At 44.3% G+C, this 22,059-nt stretch overlaps 1 protein-coding gene across 2 annotated transcripts in view; it reads left to right on the forward strand.

Moving 5' to 3' along the window:
* Positions 1-722: 722 nt before the first annotated feature.
* Positions 723-22,059, forward strand: part of KIF3C (kinesin family member 3C) — a 136,218-nt gene continuing 114,881 nt past the window's right edge. Inside the window, exon 1 of one of the 2 annotated variants that reach the window (XM_089655661.1) lies at positions 723-2,698. In XM_089655661.1, the coding sequence (XP_089511787.1) occupies positions 1,286-2,698 (1,413 nt within the window). In that variant the 5' untranslated portion in view covers positions 723-1,285. The remainder of the gene's footprint in view (positions 2,699-22,059) is intronic. The other variant, XM_089655662.1, reaches the window with a different exon arrangement.

Consider the following 22,059-nt stretch of genomic DNA (forward strand, 5'->3'; position numbering starts at 1 on the left):
GTAATGTACAGCGCTGAGTGAACTATTGGCGCTTTATAAATACTGTATAATAATAATAATAATAATAATAATAATAGTATACTGTGTATATATATATATATATATATTACAGGATTTACAGAGAATATATATATATATATATATATATATATATATAAATAATGTTTGGCGGTAATTTCCTAGTAAAAAAAAATACTGATTTTTAAATGTAAACAAAAAGTGCCAGAAAAGTCTTGGTCCGGAAGTGGGTAGTGACATGCGTCGAGGTGCAGTGCGTTGCGTAAAATTGTAACCCGCATCCTGTCACCGTTATGGTAGGAATAGGGCACACCGAAAGCAATTGTTTTCTATTTGCCATTTGGGTTGATGAGTGGACATGGCGTGAACAAGTCCCTACATCTACTTTAAATTAAAAATGGTGTCTGCTATGCGGGTAGGAGCTGATCTTTGGTTGTCCTTTTGTTGCTTTTTTTTGTGTCCTTTTATGAGACAAATCCCTTGATGTTTGAATGATCTTAATCTGTGAGACAGATGCAGGAAGTGTATAATGAGCCGGCATTAGGGGAATTACATTGGATCTTATCAGCCTGGGAACTACAGCCCCCAGAATTCCAGAGCAGGATAAGATCATGCCTCCCTTGGGGCTGAGGTCATCCTCCTGTTGGGTTGGCTCTGATAGAGAAAACTGCTGCCTCTGAGTGTGTTATCTGAGTGCCTGTGTCAGCCAGTGCAGGCATCTCCCCCTCCTCCTCCTCCTCTTCCTCCTCCTCCTCCTCCTCCTCTTGGTCTCCTCTGTCCACAGCAGAACATCCAGCATCATTCACAGACCCCGCCCCATCCTCAGCCTCTGTTTTCCCCTGTCATTCTCCCACAGACAGTGGCCGCAGAGCAATGAATGAGCATCCACAGCCCCAGAAGAGACTAGGCGTTTCCAGCTGCCTCTCATGAACATCAAAGAGGATTAGCCACCCAAATCTGCAACTGACACCATCGTGCTAGGACATCTCTTTGAAGGCTGCCCTCAAAGGCTGGAACCAGCTTCATCCTGACACCTGAAATCTGCATCTGGCGGAACGATGCTCCAATGGATGCTCTGCTGTTGACGGGGAGATGCTACCAAGGGATTACTGAAGGCGTTCGATCCAGCTGTGGCCGGTGAGGAGGAACGTATTGCGGATAGACGGATGAATGTCAGCGTCTGAGGGTACCGTTCTGCATTCCTAGGTGCACCCCTTGGAATAAACAATATCACAACAGAGGAGACGCAGAAGGGGAGGGGAGCAAGATGTGCAGTAAAACCAAGAATAGCGAAGCCCTGAAGGTGGTGGTAAGATGCCGCCCAATCAACAGGAAAGAAGAAGCAGCTGGCTACGACAGGATAGTGGCCATGGATGTCAAACTAGGGCAGGTGACCATTCGGAATCCAAGGGCGAACCCTGGGGAACTGCCAAAGACGTTTACCTTTGATGCCGTGTATGATGCCAGTTCCAAGCAGACAGACTTATATGATGAGACTGTCAGGCCTCTCATCGATTCTGTCTTGCAAGGGTTTAATGGCACCATATTCGCCTATGGACAGACTGGCACCGGCAAGACCTACACCATGCAGGGTTTCTGGGCTGAGTCAGATAAAAAAGGGGTGATTCCGAATTCTTTCGACCACATTTTCACCCATATCTCTCGATCCCAAAATCAGCAATATTTGGTGAGGGCATCTTACCTGGAGATCTATCAAGAGGAAATACGTGACCTCTTGTGTAAAGACCAGAGCAAGAAGTTAGAACTTAAGGAGAATCCTGAAAGTGGAGTATATATTAAGGACCTGTCTTCTTTTGTGACCAAAAATGTGAAGGAGATAGAACATGTTATGAATTTAGGTAACCAAGCTCGGTCGGTGGCCTGCACAAACATGAATGAGCACAGTTCGAGGTCCCACGCGATCTTTGTTATCACCATAGAGTGCAGTGAACTGGGTGTGGATGGGCAGGAACATATCCGAGTTGGGAAACTCAACCTGGTGGACTTGGCTGGCAGTGAAAGACAAAGCAAAACAGGAATGAATGGAGATAGGCCCAAGGAAGCTTCGAAAATCAACCTTTCTCTATCCGCACTGGGTAACGTGATATCAGCGCTGGTAGATGGTCGCAGCACCCACATTCCCTATAGAGACTCCAAACTGACCCGTCTTTTACAGGACTCTCTAGGTGGCAATGCTAAAACCATAATGGTGGCCACCCTAGGCCCAGCCTCCCACCACTACGACGAAACTTTGTCCACTCTCAGGTTTGCCAACAGGGCTAAGAACATCAAGAACAAGCCAAAAATTAATGAGGACCCCAAGGACACTCTGCTGAGGGAATTCCAGGAAGAGATTGCCAGGCTGAAGGCCCAGCTAGAAAAAAGGGGGATGCTCAGCAAGAAGCGCCGACGGAACAGCCGCAGGAAAAAGTCGGTGGATGGGGAGTCTATTCCAGATACAGAGGCTGAGGAGGAGAATGAAGACAACCTCATTGAGAAAAATGTAGGGAGCTACTTGAAGGAACAAGCTGAGAGGTTGCAGCAGGAGAAAGCAGCTATCCAGGAGGACCACAGCTTGTTGGAGGAGGAAAAGATGAAGATGATTGAAGAGAAGGAGAAGATGATGGAGGATTTAACAAAGGAGCAGAAAGCAACAGAGATGCTGGCGGTGAAATTCAAGGTAATTCTTTTTCAATATAGACACAAACCCATCCTAATAATTATACAGTATATTTGTATGGCATGATGTTGGTTGTTCAGATGCTGAGACAAGTTCCACCATGGTTTTAGGCCTTGTACATCCAGCAAGCCTCAAACAGCTTTGTTGAAGCCTTCAAAGCAAACTTCAGGTCCAGAACAGGGATTTTAAAGTTTATCTAGACCCAAAAATATATCTAGTCCTTAGATATGGAGGTTGCATTAGGGTCCATAGGCTTTGGTTCGCATTAGACAGGTATGCAGAACCTACTGAAAGAAGATCAGGAGGTCAACTGCAGGTCCTTTGCACCTGTCAATGAATCGTGAAAGATCTCAGAAGTGTCTCAAGCTGATGTCAAGCAATACCATCGATAAGAGCCCATAGACACAGGACCTTGGTATTCTTTTTCAGGATTTTTTTTTACCTGGTAATCCTGCTAAGAAATCGATTTACATGCGATTCCACGTGTCACACATAGCGCAGCCCATTACTTCAACGGACTTGCTCTATGCGCATTTGTTGCAAAAAATAAGCTCCTGCACCTTTCTGGGCAACAAGCTTCACGTAATTTTAAGTCCCGTTTTGCCACGATTCTTCCACACGTCTATCACCACAAAAGCTGTAGGCATTTGGGGCGCCATTTACAATGAATGAATGGCACCCAAACATGCATTGCCCCTTTTGCACCGATTGCCAAGAGTTTTGGAATCGCGGGCAGAATTGCAGCGATTCCATCCTTGATTCCAAATCGTGAAGCATGAATGGAGCCTGAAGCTTACCGAACCCTCTTAACAGTATGCTTAAAGTGAAAGTCAGCACTCCCATAAATGTATGTAGTTAACCAACACAAACTGGACATATTGGGTGTTATGAAGGCAGCAGCAAGGCGGTTGAATGTTTAGAACAGTGGTCTCCAAACTTTCTAAACAAAGGGCCCGTTTACTGTTCTTCAGACTTTAGGGGGGCTGGACCATGGCCAGTGGGAGTAGAATATGCCCCAACGTCAGTGGGAGTAAACAATGACCCATTGGAATAGTGCCCCATTATTGCTATCAGTGGGAGGAATAGTGCCCCATCATTGGTATCAGTGGGAGGAATAGTGCTCCATCATTGGTATCAGTGGGAGGATTAGTGTCCCATCATTGGTATCAGTGGGAGGAATAGTGTCCCATCATTGGTATCGGTGGGGGAAATAGTGCCCCATCATTGGTATCAGTGGGAGGAATAGCGCCCCATCATTGGTATCAGTGGGAGGAATAGTGCCCCATCATTGGTATCAGTGGGGGGAATAGTGCCCCATCATTGGTATCAGTGGGAGGAATAGTGTCCCATCATTGGTATCAGTGGGAGGAATAGTGCCCCATCATTGGTATCAGTGGGGGGAATAGTGCTCCATCATTGGTATCAGTGGGAGGAATAGTGTCCCATCATTGGTATCAGTGGGGGGAATAGTGCCCCATCATTGGTGTCAGTGGGAGGAATAGTGCTCCATCATTGGTATCAGTGGGAGGAATAGTGCCCCATCATTGGTATCAGTGGGAGGAATAGTGCACCATCATTGGTATCAGTGGGAGGAATAGTGCCCCATCATTGGTATCAGTGGAAGGAATAGTGCCCCATCATTGGTATCAATTGGAGGAATAATTCCCCATCATTGGTATCAGTGGGAGGAATAGTGCCCCATCATTGGTATCAGTGGGAGGAATAGTGTTCCATCATTGGTATCAGTGGGAGGAATAGTCCCCCATCATTGGTATCAGTGGGAGGAATAGTGCCCCATCATTGGTATCAGTGGGAGGAATAGTGCCCCATCATTGGTATCAGTGGGAGGAATTGTGCCCCATCATTGGTATCAGTGGGAGGAATAGTGCCCCATCATTGATATCAGTGGGAGGAATAGTGTCCCATCATTGGTATCAGTGGGAGGAATAGTGCCCCATCATTGATATCAGTGGGAGGAATAGTCCCCCATCATTGGTATCAGTGGGAGGAATAGTGCCCCATCATTGGTATCAGTGGGTGGAATAGTGCCCCATCATTGGTATCAATGGGAGAATTAGTGCTCCATCATTGGTATCAGTGGGAGGAATAGTCCCCCATCATTGGTATCAGTAGGAGGAATAGTGCCCCATCATTGGTGTCAGTGGGAGGAATAGTGCCCCATCATTGGTATCAGTGGAGGAATAGTGTCCCATCATTGGTATCAGTGAGAGGAATAGTGCCCCATCATTGGTATCAGTGGGAGGAATAGTGTCCCATCATTGGTATCAGTGGGAGGAATAGTGCCCCATCATTGGTATCAGTGGGAGGAATAGTGTTCCATCATTGGTATCAGTGGGAGGAATAGTCCCCCATCATTGGTATCAGTGGGAGGAATAGTGCCCCATCATTGGTATCAGTGGGAGGAATAGTGCCCCATCATTGGTATCAGTGGGAGGAATTGTGCCCCATCATTGGTATCAGTGGGAGGAATAGTGCCCCATCATTGATATCAGTGGGAGGAATAGTGTCCCATCATTGGTATCAGTGGGAGGAATAGTGCCCCATCATTGATATCAGTGGGAGGAATAGTCCCCCATCATTGGTATCAGTGGGAGGAATAGTGCCCCATCATTGGTATCAGTGGGAGGAATAGTGCCCCATCATTGGTATCAATGGGAGAATTAGTGCTCCATCATTGGTATCAGTGGGAGGAATAGTCCCCCATCATTGGTATCAGTGGGAGGAATAGTTCCCCATCATTGGTGTCAGTGGGAGGAATAGTGCCCCATCATTGGTATCAGTGGAGGAATAGTGTCCCATCATTGGTATCAGTGGGAGGAATAGTGCCCCATCATTGGTATCAGTGGGAGGAATAGTGTCCCATCATTGGTATCAGTGGGAGGAATAGTGCCCCATCATTGGTATCAGTGGGGGGAATAGTGCTCCATCATTGGTATCAGTGGGAGGAATAGTGTCCCATCATTGGTATCAGTGGGGGGAATAGTGCCCCATCATTGGTGTCAGTGGGAGGAATAGTGCTCCATCATTGGTATCAGTGGGAGGAATAGTGCCCCATCATTGGTATCAGTGGGAGGAATAGTGCCCCATCATTGGTATCAGTGGGAGGAATAGTGCCCCATCATTGGTATCAGTGGAAGGAATAGTGCCCCATCATTGGTATCAATTGGAGGAATAATTCCCCATCATTGGTATCAGTGGGAGGAATAGTGCCCCATCATTGGTATCAGTGGGAGGAATAGTGTTCCATCATTGGTATCAGTGGGAGGAATAGTCCCCCATCATTGGTATCAGTGGGAGGAATAGTGCCCCATCATTGGTATCAGTGGGAGGAATAGTGCCCCATCATTGGTATCAGTGGGAGGAATTGTGCCCCATCATTGGTATCAGTGGGAGGAATAGTGCCCCATCATTGATATCAGTGGGAGGAATAGTGTCCCATCATTGGTATCAGTGGGAGGAATAGTGCCCCATCATTGATATCAGTGGGAGGAATAGTCCCCCATCATTGGTATCAGTGGGAGGAATAGTGCCCCATCATTGGTATCAGTGGGTGGAATAGTGCCCCATCATTGGTATCAATGGGAGAATTAGTGCTCCATCATTGGTATCAGTGGGAGGAATAGTCCCCCATCATTGGTATCAGTAGGAGGAAAAGTGCCCCATCATTGGTGTCAGTGGGAGGAATAGTGCCCCATCATTGGTATCAGTGGAGGAATAGTGTCCCATCATTGGTATCAGTGGGAGGAATAGTGCCCCATCATTGGTATCAGTGGGAGGAATAGGTCCCCATCATTGGTATCAGGGTGAGGAATAGTGCCCCATCATTGGTATCAGTGAGAGGAATAGTGCCCCATCATTGGTATCAGTGGGAGGAATAGTGTCCCATCATTGGTATCAGTGGGAGGAATAGTGCCCCATCATTGGTATCAGTGGGAGGAATAGTGTTCCATCATTGGTATCAGTGGGAGGAATAGTCCCCCATCATTGGTATCAGTGGGAGGAATAGTGCCCCATCATTGGTATCAGTGGGAGGAATAGTGCCCCATCATTGGTATCAGTGGGAGGAATTGTGCCCCATCATTGGTATCAGTGGGAGGAATAGTGCCCCATCATTGATATCAGTGGGAGGAATAGTGTCCCATCATTGGGAGGAATTGATATCAGTGGGAGGAATAGTGCCCCATCATTGATATCAGTGGGAGGAATAGTCCCCCATCATTGGTATCAGTGGGAGGAATAGTGCCCCATCATTGGTATCAGTGGGAGGAATAGTGCCCCATCATTGGTATCAATGGGAGAATTAGTGCTCCATCATTGGTATCAATGGGAGGAATAGTCCCCCATCATTGGTATCAGTGGGAGGAATAGTGCCCCATCATTGGTGTCAGTGGGAGGAATAGTGCCCCATCATTGGTATCAGTGGAGGAATAGTGTCCCATCATTGGTATCAGTGGGAGGAATAGTGCCCCATCATTGGTATCAGTGGGAGGAATAGGTCCCCATCATTGGTATCAGGGTGAGGAATAGTGCCCCATCATTGGTATCAGTGAGAGGAATAGTGCCCCATCATTGGTATCAGTGGGAGGAATAGTGTCCCATCATTGGTATCAGTGGGAGGAATAGTGCCCCATCATTGGTATCAGTGGGAGGAATAGTGCCCCATCATTGGTATCAGTGGGAGGAATAGTGCCCCATCATTGGTATCAGTGGGAGGAATAGTGTCCCATCATTGGTATCAGTGGGAGGAATAGTGTCCCATCATTGGTATCAGTGGGAGGAATAGTGCCCCATCATTGGTATCAGTGGGAGGAATAGTGCCCCATCATTGGTATCAGTGGGAGGAATAGTGCTCCATCATTGGTGTCAGTAGAAGGAATAGTGTCCCATCATTGGTGTCAGTAGAAGAAATAGTGCCTCATATCAGTGGGAAGAATAGTGCCTCAAAGGCCGGATAAAAGTATGCAAGGGGCTGCATTCAGCCCCGGGCCACAGTTTGGAGACCGCTGGTTTAGAAGATTGCTCTACACATAACTACGCTGTATTTACAATCATTGCTAAAAGCCCCAATGTCTATAGGCAGTTCTGGCTTTCGAAGCTTTGCCTTTAGCAATCCTGGTGACTTGAAATGTCCCTCATTTGGAATAGTCACCAGCAGGGCTAACAAACTCTTTTTTTCTGCTGTTTAAATTCACTCCAATTTTTTGCTCTTTTTTTTCCAAATTTTTAGTGATCCAGAAAAGCGCAAGTTAACAGGAAATAAATATTTAACAAAAATTTGCTTGAGTAGGAGGACCTAGGTGGTGGGACCAGGACACAGTAGTGACCCTGCAGGTCATTATAGAATGGATGGAGCTTACATAACCAGCAGGCATATTCACTTTCTGCTAACTGACGGCTTAACTCTTTGTCTATGAAGGCATGTTTATTAACGTCTTGGTATTCAAGGGGTTAAATCATGCTGCTGCAGCCGTAAGCTTGGTATTGGTTTTTAGAGCTGGCGTAGGGCTCTCCCGAAGAAGTTCTCTAGATCATTTTTACTCTAGGTTCACACCTATGTGTTTTTTAGTGCATTTTGGCAGAAACACACTCCAGTCCATTTTACATAGTTTCCTATGGCTTAAGTTCACATATGTGCGTTTTGAGCCAGTGTGTTTTCTCAAAAGGGTCAGGGACCCCTTTTTCCGCAACAGATTAAGGTTTTGATTGCAGTAGACTTCAATGGACCCTCACCGAAAATGCAAGTGTTGCGTTTTTTATGCGGTTTGCTTTTTTCTTTTGGTTCATAGGAAAGTATGATGGTTTTGTTCATGTAGTGCGACTTTGATGCGACTTTACAGTCTCTGGCACTCAAGTAACATCACAAGTAGCACTGGAACCTTTACCTGTCCAAAGTCGCATTTTAGGGTTCGAGGGTTAAGGGTGGGGGTTAGTGTTAAATGTTAGGGTTAAGGGCTAGGGTTATATCATGATACATAAAGGGCTAAATGTTAGGGTTATGATAAGGAGTAGGATTAGGGTTAAAGGCTAGGGTTAGGGTTAAACGTTAGGGTAAGGGATATGGTTAAATGTTAGAGTTAGGATTAAGAGTTAGGGTTAGATGTTAGGGTTAAGGGCTAGGGTTATGGTTAAGGACTAGGGTTATGGTTAAGGACTAGGGTTAGATGTAGGGTTAAGGGTTGGAGTTAGGGCTAGATGCTAGGGTTAAGGGTTAGGGTTAAGGGCTAGGTTTAGGGTTAAGGGTTGGAGTTAGGGCTAGATGCTAGGGTTAAGGGTTAGATGTTAGGGTTAAGGGCTAGGGTTAGATTTTAGGGTTAAGGGCAAGTGTTAGGGTTAAATGTTAGAGTTAAGGGTTAGATGTTATGGTTAAGGGTTAGAGTTAGATGTTAGGGTTAGATGTTAGGGTTAAGGGTTAGAGTTAGGAATAGATGCTAGGGTTAGAGTTAGAAGTTTGGGTTAAGGGTTAGGGTGAGATGTTAGGGTTAAGGGCTAGGGTCAGATGTTAGGGTTAAGGGTTAGAGTTAGGAATAGATGCTAGGGTTAGAGTTAGAAGTTTGGGTTAAGAGTTAGGGTTAGATGTTAGGGTTAATGGCTAGGGTTAGATGTTAGGGTTAATGGCTAGGGTTAGGGTTAGATGTTAGGGTTAATGGCTAGGGTTAGATGTTAGGGTTAATGGCTAGGGTTAGATGTTAGGGTTAATGGCTAGGGTTAGGGTTAGATGTTAGGGTTAATGGCTAGGGTTAGATGTTAGGGGTATGGGTTAGGGTTAATGGCTAGGGTTAGGGTTAGATGTTAGGGTTAATGGCTAGGGTTAGGGTTAGATGTTAGGGTTAATGGCTAGAGTTAGGGTTAGATGTTAGGGTTAGATGTTAGGGTTAATGGCTAGAGTTAGGGTTAGATGTTAGGGTTAATGGCTAGGGTTAGGGTTAGATGTTAGGGTTAGGGTTAGATGTTAGGGTTAATGGCTAGGGTTAGGGTTAGATGTTAGGGTTAATGGCTAGGGTTAGATGTTAGGGTTAATGGCTAGGGTTAGATGTTAGGGTTATATGTTAGGGGTATGGGATAGGCTTAGGGTTAGATGTTAGGGGTAAGGGCTAGGGTTAGGGTTAGATGTTAGGGTTAATGGCTAGGGTTAGATGTTAGGGTTAAGGGTTAGATGTTAGGGTTAATGGCTAGGGTTAGATGTTAGGGTTAAGGGTTAGATGTTAGGGTTAATGGCTAGGGTTAGATGTTAGGGTTAATGGCTAGGGTTAGATGTTAGGATTAGATGTTAGGGGTAAGGGCTAGGGTTAGATGTTAGGGGTAAGGGCTAGGGTAAAATGTTAGAGTTAATGGCTAGGGTTAGGGTTAAATGTCAGGGTAGGGGTTAGGGTTAAGGGCTAGGGTTAGGGTTAAATGTCAGGGTAAAAAATTGCAACTTCCATTGTTTTATTCTCCAGGGCATCCTCTTTCAGAAAATGTGTCATTGTTTGAGAGTTTAGGGTCATTTCACAGGTGCAAGCAATTTTGAGACTGGACATGTGTGGTATCTATTTACTCAACACAACCCCACCTTGTATAATTTACCAAAATAATGGGTAGAATATTGTGTTTGTGTGCACTACAATTAATTTTAATGTAGTTATTTTATGAAACTATGCATTTATTAAATATGTTGCGCAAATACTGTGTGACATAAACAACATTTCAACTGCCACCATTTTATTCTCCAGGGTCTCCACTTTCAGAAAATGTTAGATTTTTTGGGGGTGAGTTTAAAGGAGTACAGCCATATCTTGTTTGGCTGTACTTCTTCTGTGGATCAAAGGAGTGTAATACAGTGACCCGTTTTCTACTGAGAGAGCATGGGGACCCTGATGTAAGGGGGAAATCTGATGGGGACCCTGATGTAAGGGGGAAATCTGATGGGGACCCTGATGTAAGGGGGGAAATCTGATGGGGACCCTGATGTAAGGGGGAAATCTGATGGGGACCCTGATGTAAGGGGGAAATCTGATGGGGACCCCGATGTAAGGGGGGCTTTGATGGGGACCCTGATGTAAGGGGGGCTTTGATGGGGACCCTGATGTAAGGGGGAAATCTGATGGGGACCCTGATGTAAGGGGGAAATCTGATGGGAACCCTGAAGTAAGGGGGAAATCTGATGGGGACCCTGATGTAAGGGGGGAACTGATTGGGACCCTGATGTAAGGGGGAAATCTGATGGGGAACCTGATGTAAGGGGGGAATCTGATGGGGACCCTGAAGTAAGGGGGAAATCTGTTGGGGACCCTGATGTAAGGGGGAAATCTGATGGGGACCCTGATGTAAGGGGGAAATCTGATGGGGACCCTGATGTAAGGGGGAAATCTGATGGGGACCCTGATGTAAGGGGGGCTTTGATGGGGACCCTGATGTAAGGGGGAAATCTGATGGGGACCCTAATATAAGGGGGAACCCAGATGTAAGGAGGGCTTTGATGGGGACCCTGATGTAAGGAGCAGGACTATCCCAACCATGGGTTTAACTGACCCTGATGTAAGGAGCAGGACTATCCCAACCATGGGTTTAACTGACCCTGATGTAAGGAGTAGGACTATCCCAACCATGGGTTTAACTGACCATGATGTAAGGAGCAGGGACTCTGATTGGGACTTTGATATAATGGTCTACTCTGATGTGTAATGGCAAGATTCTGATGTGAAGGGAGGAGGGGGGTCAAATATTATGGGAGCTTCTGATGTGAAGGGAGTTGAAATTCTGATGGGATGGGGGTTTCTAATGTGAAGTTATTTCATGTCTTGTAGCAGTCTGCTCTTCAGGTGACATACACCATAATCATCTTCAAAAGAATACAGCCAGCTACACGGATGCTACACAATGTACTCTCTTTATTGGTTACAAAAATATGGTACAGGATCTACTAATACTGACGCGTTTCGGCTTTAGAACACCTCTGGGATATCATGTTTCGGTCCATCCGACGCCGTCAGGTTGCACCTCAGACTGTCCAGGAGCTCAGTGATGCCCTGGTCCAGATCTGGGAGGACACCATCCGTGGTCTCATTAGGAGCATGTCCTGACGTTGTCAGGCATGCATACAAGCACGTGGGGGCCATACAAACTACTGAGGACCATTCTGAGTGACTGCAATGACATTTCAGCAAAATGGACTCGCCTTCACTTTGATTTTCGGGGGGTGTCTTTGAATTCAGTCCTCTGTAGGTCGATCATTTTCATTTCCATCAAAGGATGGGGCGTCCTTACGTTCCTAACACATTACCCCGTCCATATCAGTATAGAGATCCAGCAGGAGATTCCTCCCCATTGAGATCTGATGGGTTTTCAAAGTCTTCCTTGAATTATTTAAACAGTGTACAGTATATAATAAATCAACCCCTCAAACCACAAATGGGGGGGCGGTAATTACCTGATTGAATAAAACAATTAATCTTACTTGGTGAAGAAGCTAATACAAATCTGAAGAAAAGCATCCCAGCCTGGAAGGGATGATAGAACCTTTTGTACTAGTAGATGCAATGAAAGACTCTCAGCAATAGTAATCGTGATATTATCGAAATCTCCATAATAATATACAGAAGCATCTTCTACTAAAAACACAATTCAAACAAATCATTCTTCTCTCAAGAAAAGGTTAACATCCATCCTATTATTCAAGCCGATTGGAATCCTAGTGCCGAGAGTTTGGATCCACCACGCCTCGCACTTGAGCAACATACGATAAGTATCGCCCCGTCTTAGACATTTTTAACCACTTGCCCTCCTGAGGATTTACCCCCCTTAATGACCAGGCCTCTTTTTGCTACTCGGCGCTGCACTAATTCAACTGATAATTGCGCGGTCATGCAATGCTGCACCCAAAAGAAATTTACGTCCTTTTTCTCACACAAATACAGCTTTCTTTTGGTGGTATTTGATCACCTGTGCGTTTTTTATTTTTCATGCTATAAACAAAAAAATGCCAAAAATTTTGAAGAAAAATTATATTTTTTACTTTCAGCTATAAAAAATATATAGTAAACTCAAAGTTGGTTATAAATTTAGGCCAAAATGTATTCTGCTCCATGTTTTTGGTAAAGAAAATCCCAATAAGTGTATATTGATTACTTTGTGTGGAAGTTATAGCGTCTACAAACTATGGTATAGATACTGCAATTTACGCCATTTTTCTGCTATACAGCGCTGCGCTAGTTTAACGGACAATTGCGCGGTCATGCAATATGGTACATAAATTAAATTTACATCCTTTTTTTTACCACAAATTGAGCTTTCTTTCGGTGGTATTTGATCACATGTGCGTTTTTTTTTTTTTGCGCTATAAAAAAAAAAGGCTGACAATTTTGAGGAAAAAAAAAACAATATTTTGGACTTTTTGCTATAAAACACGTCCAGTAAAAAAAATTTTAAAATCAAATTTAGTCATAAATTTCTGCCAAAATGCATTCTGCTCCATGTCTTTGCTAAAAAAAAAAACCCAATACATGTAAATTAATTGGTTTACGTGAAAGTTATAGTGTTTACAAATGGCGGGAAAGATACTGGGATTTTTAGGTTTTTTTTATACTAATAATGGCGGCGATCAGTGACTTATTGCGGCGATCAGGGACTTATGGCGGCGATCAGTGACTTATGGCGGGACTGCGGCGGACATTCTGACATTGGGGAGTACTGACTTGGGGTCACTGACATCCCCAGTGACACCAATACAGTGATCAGTGCAAAAAAAAAAAACACTGACACTGTACTAATGGCACTGGGGAGGAAGGGGTTAAGTTTATTATTCAGGGAAAGGGTTAACTGTGTGAAGGGGAGTGTTTTACTAGGGGGCGGGGTGTGTACTGCACGGGACACCGCTGATCGGGAGAGAGAAACTCTTCTGTCCTGATCAGCGTGTCCTGGAGCTGTCAGGGAACTGACAGAAAGCACAGCTACTGCAGCTGTGCTCTCTGTCAGCGAATGCCGCTAATTGCCGGGACATAGCCGGTAACGACCATCTGTGACCCGGCGACTGACATCCGCGGCTGTGATCGGCGGGACAGGTAGGGCGGCAGCGTGCCTCGCGCGCGCCCCCTACCTGTTTTCAAAACATACGTTTTAAAACTTGCTTTTGCCCATCCGTGCCGCTTTGTCGCCGTATTTCTACAGTGGCTGGGTGGCATGTGGTTAATTTGCTCCGGTCCAAAAAAAAGAGAAAGAACGAAGGTGACCACCATGGATTTCTCTCAAATGTCTGGATACATTTGACTTTTTTTTTTTTCGCTTTGGGGTTGTTGGTGTCATTATATTGTTCTGAAATTGTTATCCGTAAAACACGAATAGTACATCCTATGTATTGTATACAGCAGACATTACATTCAATAATATATACCACCACCTTGGAATTGCAGTTAACCGATTCCGCGCCGCACTTTAGCAGAAATAGTCCAACAGGGCGGCACGGGTGGGCAAAATCAAGTATATATACACGTGATTTTGCAGTCCCGGGCAAGGGGCATGCCTACCCACGCCGCCATTTGTGGCCTCAGCTGTCAATCACTGGTTCCTGGCTGGTGATTCCCCGCCGGCACCCGGCGATCACCGAGGGTTTCCAACAGGGGGAGAGACCTGTATGTAAACAACACAGATCTCTCCTATGTCAGCTCCTGCACACTTCTTTGTATGGCTCTGCACAGCACAGCCATACAAAGCAGTGTACTTACAGTGAAGCATCTAGTAAAACAGTTAACCCTTTGATCGTCCCACATGTTAACCGCTTCCTGCCCAGTGTCATTAGTACAGTGTCAATGCTTTTTATTAGCACTGATCACTGTATTGGTGTCACTGGGGATGTCAGTGACACCAAGTCAGTTTCCCCCCAGTGTCAGAATTCCTGCCGCAGTCCTGCTATAAGTCGCTGATCGCCGCCATTGCTAGTAAAAAGAAAAAAAAAAATTCCAGTATATATACCGCCATTTGTAGAATATATTTTGGCCTAAATTTATGATGAAATTAGATTTTTAAAAATTTTTTACTGGACATATTTCATAGCAAAAAGTCAAAAATATAGTTTTTTTTGTGAAAATTGTCGGTCTTTTTTTTTTTATAGCACAAAATATAAAAAATGCACAGGCGATCAAATACCATTGAAAGAAAGCTCAATTTGTGGGAAAAAAGGACGTAGATTTCATTTGGGTGCAGCATTGCATGACCGTGCAATAGTCAGCTAAAGTAAAGCAAGAAATGGCCTGGTCAGGAGGGTGGGGGGAGGTAAATCCTCAGGAGAGCAAGTGGTTAATAGAAAAAAGTTAAAAATATTGTTTTTTTTTCTCAAAATTGGCAGACTTTTTTTTTTATAGTGCCAAAAATAAAAAACCACACAGGTGATCAAATACCACCAAAAGAAAGCTCTATTTGTGGGGAAAAAAATTTAGATTTCATTTGGGTACGACATTGCATGACCGCGCAATTGTCAGTTAAAGTAACGCAAGAAATGGCTTGGTTGGTCAGGAAGGAAGGGGGTAAATTCTCAGGAAGGCAAGTGGTTAATAGCAAAAATGTAAAAATATATTTTTTTTCTCAAAATTGGTGGTCTATTTTTTTATAGCGCAAAAAATAAAAAACTCAGAGGTGATCAAATAACACTGAAAGAAATCTCAATTCGTGGGGGAAAAAGGACGTAGATTTTATTTGGGTGCAGCGTTGCATGACCGCGCAATTGTCAGTAAAAGTAACGCAATAAATGGCCTGGTCAGGAAGGAAGGGGGGTAAATCCTCTGGAAGGCAAGTGTTCCAATGGGTATGTCTTAGTATTAGCAATATTTGGATGATATCTGCAGATGAGGTTGGTGGTGTAGTTGGGGGCTGTGTTGTGGATGGCTTTGGATGTTGTTGATGGTCTTGTATGTTGTGGATGGCTTTGTATGTTGTGGATGGTCTTGTATGTTGTGGATGGCTTTGGATGTTGTTGATGGTCTTGTATGTTGTGGATGGCTTTGTATGTTGTGGATGGTCTTGTATGTTGTGGATGGTCTTGTATGTTGTGGATGGCTTTGTATGTTGTTGATGGTCTTGTATGTTGTGGATGGCTTTGTATGTTGTGGATGGTCTTGTATGTTGTGGATGGCTTTGTATGTTGTTGATGGTCTTGTATGTTGTGGATGGTCTTGTATGTTGTGGATGGTCTTGTATGTTGTGGATGGCTTTGTATGTTGTGGATGGTCTTGTATGTTGTGGATGGCTTTGTATGTTGTTGATGGTCTTGTATGTTGTGGATGGTCTTGTATGTTGTGGATGGTCTTGTATGTTGTGGATGGCTTTGTATGTTGTGGATGGTCTTGTATGTTGTGGATGGCTTTGTATGTTGTGGATGGTCTTGTATGTTGTGGATGGCTTTGTATGTTGTGGATGGTCTTGTATGTTGTGGATGGCTTTGTATGTTGTTGATGGTCTTGTATGTTGTGGATGGTCTTGTATGTTGTGGATGGCTTTGTATGTTGTGGATGGTCTTGTATGTTGTGGATGGCTTTGTATGTTGTTGATGGTCTTGTATGTTGTGGATGGTCTTGTATGTTGTGGATGGTCTTGTATGTTGTGGATGGCTTTGTATGTTGTGGATGGTCTTGTATGTTGTGGATGGCTTTGTATGTTGTGGATGGTCTTGTATGTTGTGGATGGTCTTGTATGTTGTGGATGGTCTTGTATGTTGTGGATGGCTTTGTTTGTATGTTGTGGATGGTCTTGTATGTTGTGGATGGCTTTGTATGTTGTGGATGGTCTTGTATGTTGTGGATGGCTTTGTATGTTGTGGATGGTCTTGTATGTTGTGGATGGTCTTGTATGTTGTGGATGGCTTTGTATGTTGTGGATGGCCTTGTATGTTGTGGATGGCTTTGTATGTTGTGGATGGCTTTGTATGCTGTGGATGGTCTTGTATGTTGTGGATGGCTTTGTATGTTGTGGGTTGTGGATGGTCTTGTATGTTGTGGATGGCTTTGTATGTTGTGGATTGTCTTGTATGTTGTGGATGGTCTTGTATGTTGTGGATGGCTTTGTATGTTGTGGATGGTCTTGTATGTCGTGGATGGTCTTGTATGTTGTGGATGGCTTTGTATGTTGTGGATGGTCTTGTATGTTGTGGATGGTCTTGTATGTTGTGGATGGTCTTGTATGTTGTGGATGGCTTTGTATGTTGTGGATTGTCTTGTATGTTGTGGATGGTCTTGTATGTTGTGGATGGTCTTGTATGTTGTGGATGGCTTTGTATGTTGTGGATGGCTTTGTATGCTGTGGATGGTCTTGTATGTTGTGGATGGCTTTGTATGTTGTGGGTTGTGGATGGTCTTGTATGTTGTGGATGGCTTTGTATGTTGTGGATTGTCTTGTATGTTGTGGATGGTCTTGTATGTTGTGGATGGCTTTGTATGTTGTGGATGGTCTTGTATGTCGTGGATGGTCTTGTATGTTGTGGATGGCTTTGTATGTTGTGGATGGTCTTGTATGTTGTGGATGGTCTTGTATGTTGTGGATGGTCTTGTATGTTGTGGATGGTCTTGTATGTTGTGGATGGCTTTGTATGTTGTGGATTGTCTTGTATGTTGTGGATGGTCTTGTATGTTGTGGATGGTCTTGTATGTTGTGGATGGCTTTGTATGTTGTGGATGGTCTTGTATGTTGTGGATGGTCTTGTATGTTGTGGATGGCTTTGTATGTTGTGGATGGTCTTGTATGTTGTGGATGGTCTTCTGTGTTGTGGATGGTCTTGTATGTTGTGGATGGCTTTGTATGTTGTGGATGGTCTTGTATGTTGTGGATGGTCTTCTGTGTTGTGGATGGTCTTGTATGTTGTGGATGGCTTTGTATGTTGTGGATGGTCTTGTATGTTGTGGATGGTCTTGTATGTTGTGGATGGTCTTGTATGTTGTGGATGGCTTTGTATGTTGTGGATGGTCTTGTATGTTGTGGATGGTCTTGTATGTTGTGGTTAGTATTTTATACATTGGGCTAGTGGACCTCCTGGGAGATGTGGCATGAGGCTGGAGGAAGAGGGACACGTCATTCTGAGCTAGGCCAACCTAGTAGCGCTGAGTGGGTTGGGGTAAAAATAAAATTAAAAAAAAAAACAGAAAAAAGTTCATGCACACGGGACTTTTTGATAACTGGTAACGTTAGCTGTGTAAAAAAATGTTACAAACGTGACTTTCAGCTTTTTTTTAGCATTTTTGCATTAGCGTTTTGCCGCGTTTTCTTGCATTTTTCCACGATTGCTTTTTTCAGCTTTCTTTTTTACCTCCCCCAATTTTATTTTTGGGGTTAAAAAAAGTCCAAAAATGCCAGTTTCCGACATTTTACCATGTTTTTCAATGTTTTTCAGCGTTAGAGCATTTTTAAAGCTAACAAAACTCCTCTAGAAACTCACTAGTCCTGGGTTTTTTTCCAGCCAACAAACGTCCCAGCCAAAAAAAGTTGATTCCAGTCTGTGTGTGTATGGACATATAGGATAACATGCTGGGGGGTTACTGGCTGTAGAAAAAAACCCTTCAAAAGCCAAAAACAGCCGCTGTAAAAACGTCCGGTGTGCATGAGGACATATAGCTCTCATGCACACTGGATATTTTGATAATGCTGGTAACGTTAAAAACTTGACTTTTTCAGCTTTTTTTTAGCATTTTTGCATTAGCGTTTTGCCGCGTTTTCTTGCGTTTTTACACATTTGCTTTTTTTTAGCTTTTTTTTTACCTACCCAAATTTTTTTATTTGGTTAAAAAAAAGTCCAAAAACGCCAGTTTCCGGCTTTTTAACATGTTTTTCAATGTTTTTCAGCATTTTTACAGCTAAAAAAACTCCTCTAGAAACTCACTAGTTCTGGGTTTTTTTCCAGCCAAAAAACGTCCCTGCCAAAAAAAGTTGATTCCAGTCTGTGTGTGTATGGACACTTAGGATAACATTCTGGGGGGTTACTGGCTGTAGAAAAAACCTTTCAAAAGCCAAAAACAGCCGCTGTAAAAACGTCCCGTGTGCGTGAGGACATATAGCTCTCATGCACACTGGATATTTTGATCTCCTAGATTGTAAGCTCCCAGGATCAGGGCCCTCCTAACCCTCTTGTATTGAACTGTATTGTTGCTGTATTGTTTCCTGTTATATTGTAAAGTGCTGAGCAAACTGTTGGCGCCATATAAATCCTGTATAATAATAATAACACTGGTTAAAAACTTGACTTTTTCAGCTTTTTTTTGCATTGGCGTTTGCTGCATTTTTCCGCGTTTTCTTGCATTTTTCCGCGTTTGCATTTTTTAGCTTTGTTTTGCCAAAAAAAATATTTTTTTGGTTAAAAATAGTCCAAAAACGCTGGTTTGTGGCGTTTTACTGCATTTTTCAGCATTAGAGTGTTTTTACAGCTAAAGAAACTCCTCTAGAAGCCCACTAGTTCTGGGTTTTTTTCCAGCCAAAAAAAAAACGTCCCGGCCAAAAAAATGTTGATTCCAGTCTGTGTGCATGGACGTATAGGATAACATGCTGGGGGGGTTACTGGCTGTAGAAAAAAATGCCAAAAATGTGTAAAAACGTCAAGTGCGCATGAGGGCTAAATGGTCCCATACTTTGCATAATTGCAAAATACTCATCTGACCATGCACCACCATGATGCACGAGACCTGACGCACGAGAATCTGAAAGGCAACCTGAAGCATATAAACAGTAAAAAAAAAAAATTCATCTCAATGCGTTGGGCGCAGTCCTGATCATACATCCAACACCCAATGTGTAGAAAGAAAGTCGCGTGCTTTTTTGGGGGTGTGTGTCTTGGGGGCTTATTGGAAATGAATGGGCAGCAAGCCAGCTATTATACTCACCTCTATGGTGGTCCCACTTTCTGGTCGTTCCAATGCTGCAACCTCCAGAAGACTGTTTGACATTCAACATTTCTGGGAGTTTCGGATGCCTGTTCCGCTGCTGTGTGCTGGTTGGTTCCTCCGACGTCTACGACACCTAAAAGGCACAGCAGTGATGTAGGAGGAGAATAGAAACCACAGTGTGGCAGGAGGCACAGACATCAGACAGTCCTGGAAGGGATGAACCCTTAGGAGCTTTACAAGAGGCTGCTGCACTGGAACGTCGGGACGGCAGGAGACACGGAGAGGTGATCATTGCAGCTCTTCTATTGCAAGGAATTTGAGGTGGGATTTTTTTACAAACTGACAGGTTCTCTTTCAACTGTATGCTATATCAGGCATCTCTAAACTGCAGCCCGGGAGTTGGATGTGGTCCTTTGCCTGGTTTTATCCGGCCCTTGGGGCGCTTAACCTCCCACAGACATTAACAATGGGGCATATTTCCTGCCACTAACACCAATGGTGGGGCACTGTTCCTACTAATCCGCCCACTGACACCAACTATGGGGTGTTATTCCTCCCACTGACACAAATAATGGGGTATTATTCCTCGCACTGATACCAATGATGGGGCACTATTCCTCCCATTGACACCAATGATGGGTTACTATTCCTCCCACTGATACCAATGATGGGGCACTATTCCTCCCACTGATACCAATGATGGGACACTATTCCTCCCACTGACACCAATGATGGGGCACTATTCCTCCCACTGATACCAATGATGGGGCACTATTCCTCCCACTGATACCAATGATGGGGCACTATTTCCTCCCACTGATACCAATGATGGAGCACTATTCCTCCCACTGATACCAATGATGGGGCACTATTCCTCCCACTGATACCAATGATGGGGCACTATTCCTCCCACTGATACCAATGATGGGGCACTATTCCTCCCACTGACACCAATGAAGTGGTACTATTCCTCCCACTGATACCAATGATGGGTACTATTCCTCCCACTGATACCAATGATGGGGCACTATTCCTCCCACTGATACCAATGATGGGTCACTATTCCTCCCACTGACACCAATGATGGGGCACTGTTCCTCTCACAGATACCAATGATGGGACACTGTTCCTCCCACTGATGCCAATGATGGGGCACTGTTCCTCCCACTGATACCAATGATGGGGCACTATTCCTCCCACTGATACCAATGATGGGACACTATTCCTCCCACTGATACCAATGATGGGACACTATTCCTCCCACTGATACCAATGATGTGGCACTATTCCTCCCACTGATACCAATGATGGGACACTATTCCTCCCACTGATACCAATGATGGGACACTATTCCTCCCACTGATACCAATGATGGGGCACTATTCCTCCCACTGTCATCAATGATGGGGCACTGTTCCTCTCACAGATACCAATGATGGGGCAATGTTACCGACACCAGGACATTTTCTACTCCCATTGCCCACAGTTCAGCCCCTCTAAAATCTGAAGGATAGTAAACTGGCCCTTTGTTTAGAAAGTTTGGAGACCTCTGTTCTATAGGTACAGCCCTGGTGCCCTACCTGTGGCCCTTTGGCACTTATTATGCAACCCTCATGAGCCACTGCAGACAGTTTTTTCCCGAAAAGGGGGAGAGGAAATAATAAAACTATAGACCAGCCTTTCTAAACCTTTCCAATGCAGAGAAACCCTTCACGTAACTTTCCAGGTCTCAGGGAACCCCTGCTAAAAATGACTTTATCTACAATTCATGATACATTGGTGTGATAGTCAGAGGTAAGAATGCTCCTCGCACTTGTAGACATTGGGAAGAATGCTCCTCACACTTGTGGACATTGGGAAGAATTCCCCCCTCACAGATTGTTAAAAAGATCAATGGTGTCAGTGGGAACTTACCTGAGAGGCAAAAATTGATTAGTGCTCTAGGAACCCCTAGCAACCTCTGGAGGACCCGTAGGGTTTCATGGAACCCTGGATGAGAAACCCTGCTATAGATGGTTCAAATGTAACATGCTCATAGCCTCATGGGGGACAAATCACCTATGCAGTCTAGACTATATTCTTTAACCCTGAGTAAAGGTCCAAGAGGCGGACCGAAACTGCACCAAAATAATTAAAACAGACAATGCAAAGGAGTAAAAAAAGAGAAAGATAGTTGAGGAAGAATAAGGAAGAGAGAGGGAAGAGTAAAAGAGGCCTTTTGCTTGCTTTTATCCAGCTCTTGGGGCACCATTTCATCCACTGATACCAACAATGGGGCATAATTCCCCCCACCGACACTAATGAACGGGTGCAATTCTTCCCAATGACACCAACGATGAGGCACAATATTTCCTAATGACACCCAGCGATGGGGGCCAGTGACACCAATGATGAGGCACAATTCCTCCTAATGACACCAATGTAGGGGCATTGTTCTTTCCAGCTGACGCCAGGACCTTTTCTGCTCCCCATCGTCCCCCCTAAAGTCTGAAGGACATTAAACTGGCCCTG

Source organism: Staurois parvus, unplaced genomic scaffold (assembly GCF_062004578.1).
Source record: "Staurois parvus isolate SC_StPar_1 unplaced genomic scaffold, SC_StPar_1.0 ptg000860l, whole genome shotgun sequence".
NCBI lineage: Eukaryota > Metazoa > Chordata > Amphibia > Anura > Ranidae > Staurois > Staurois parvus.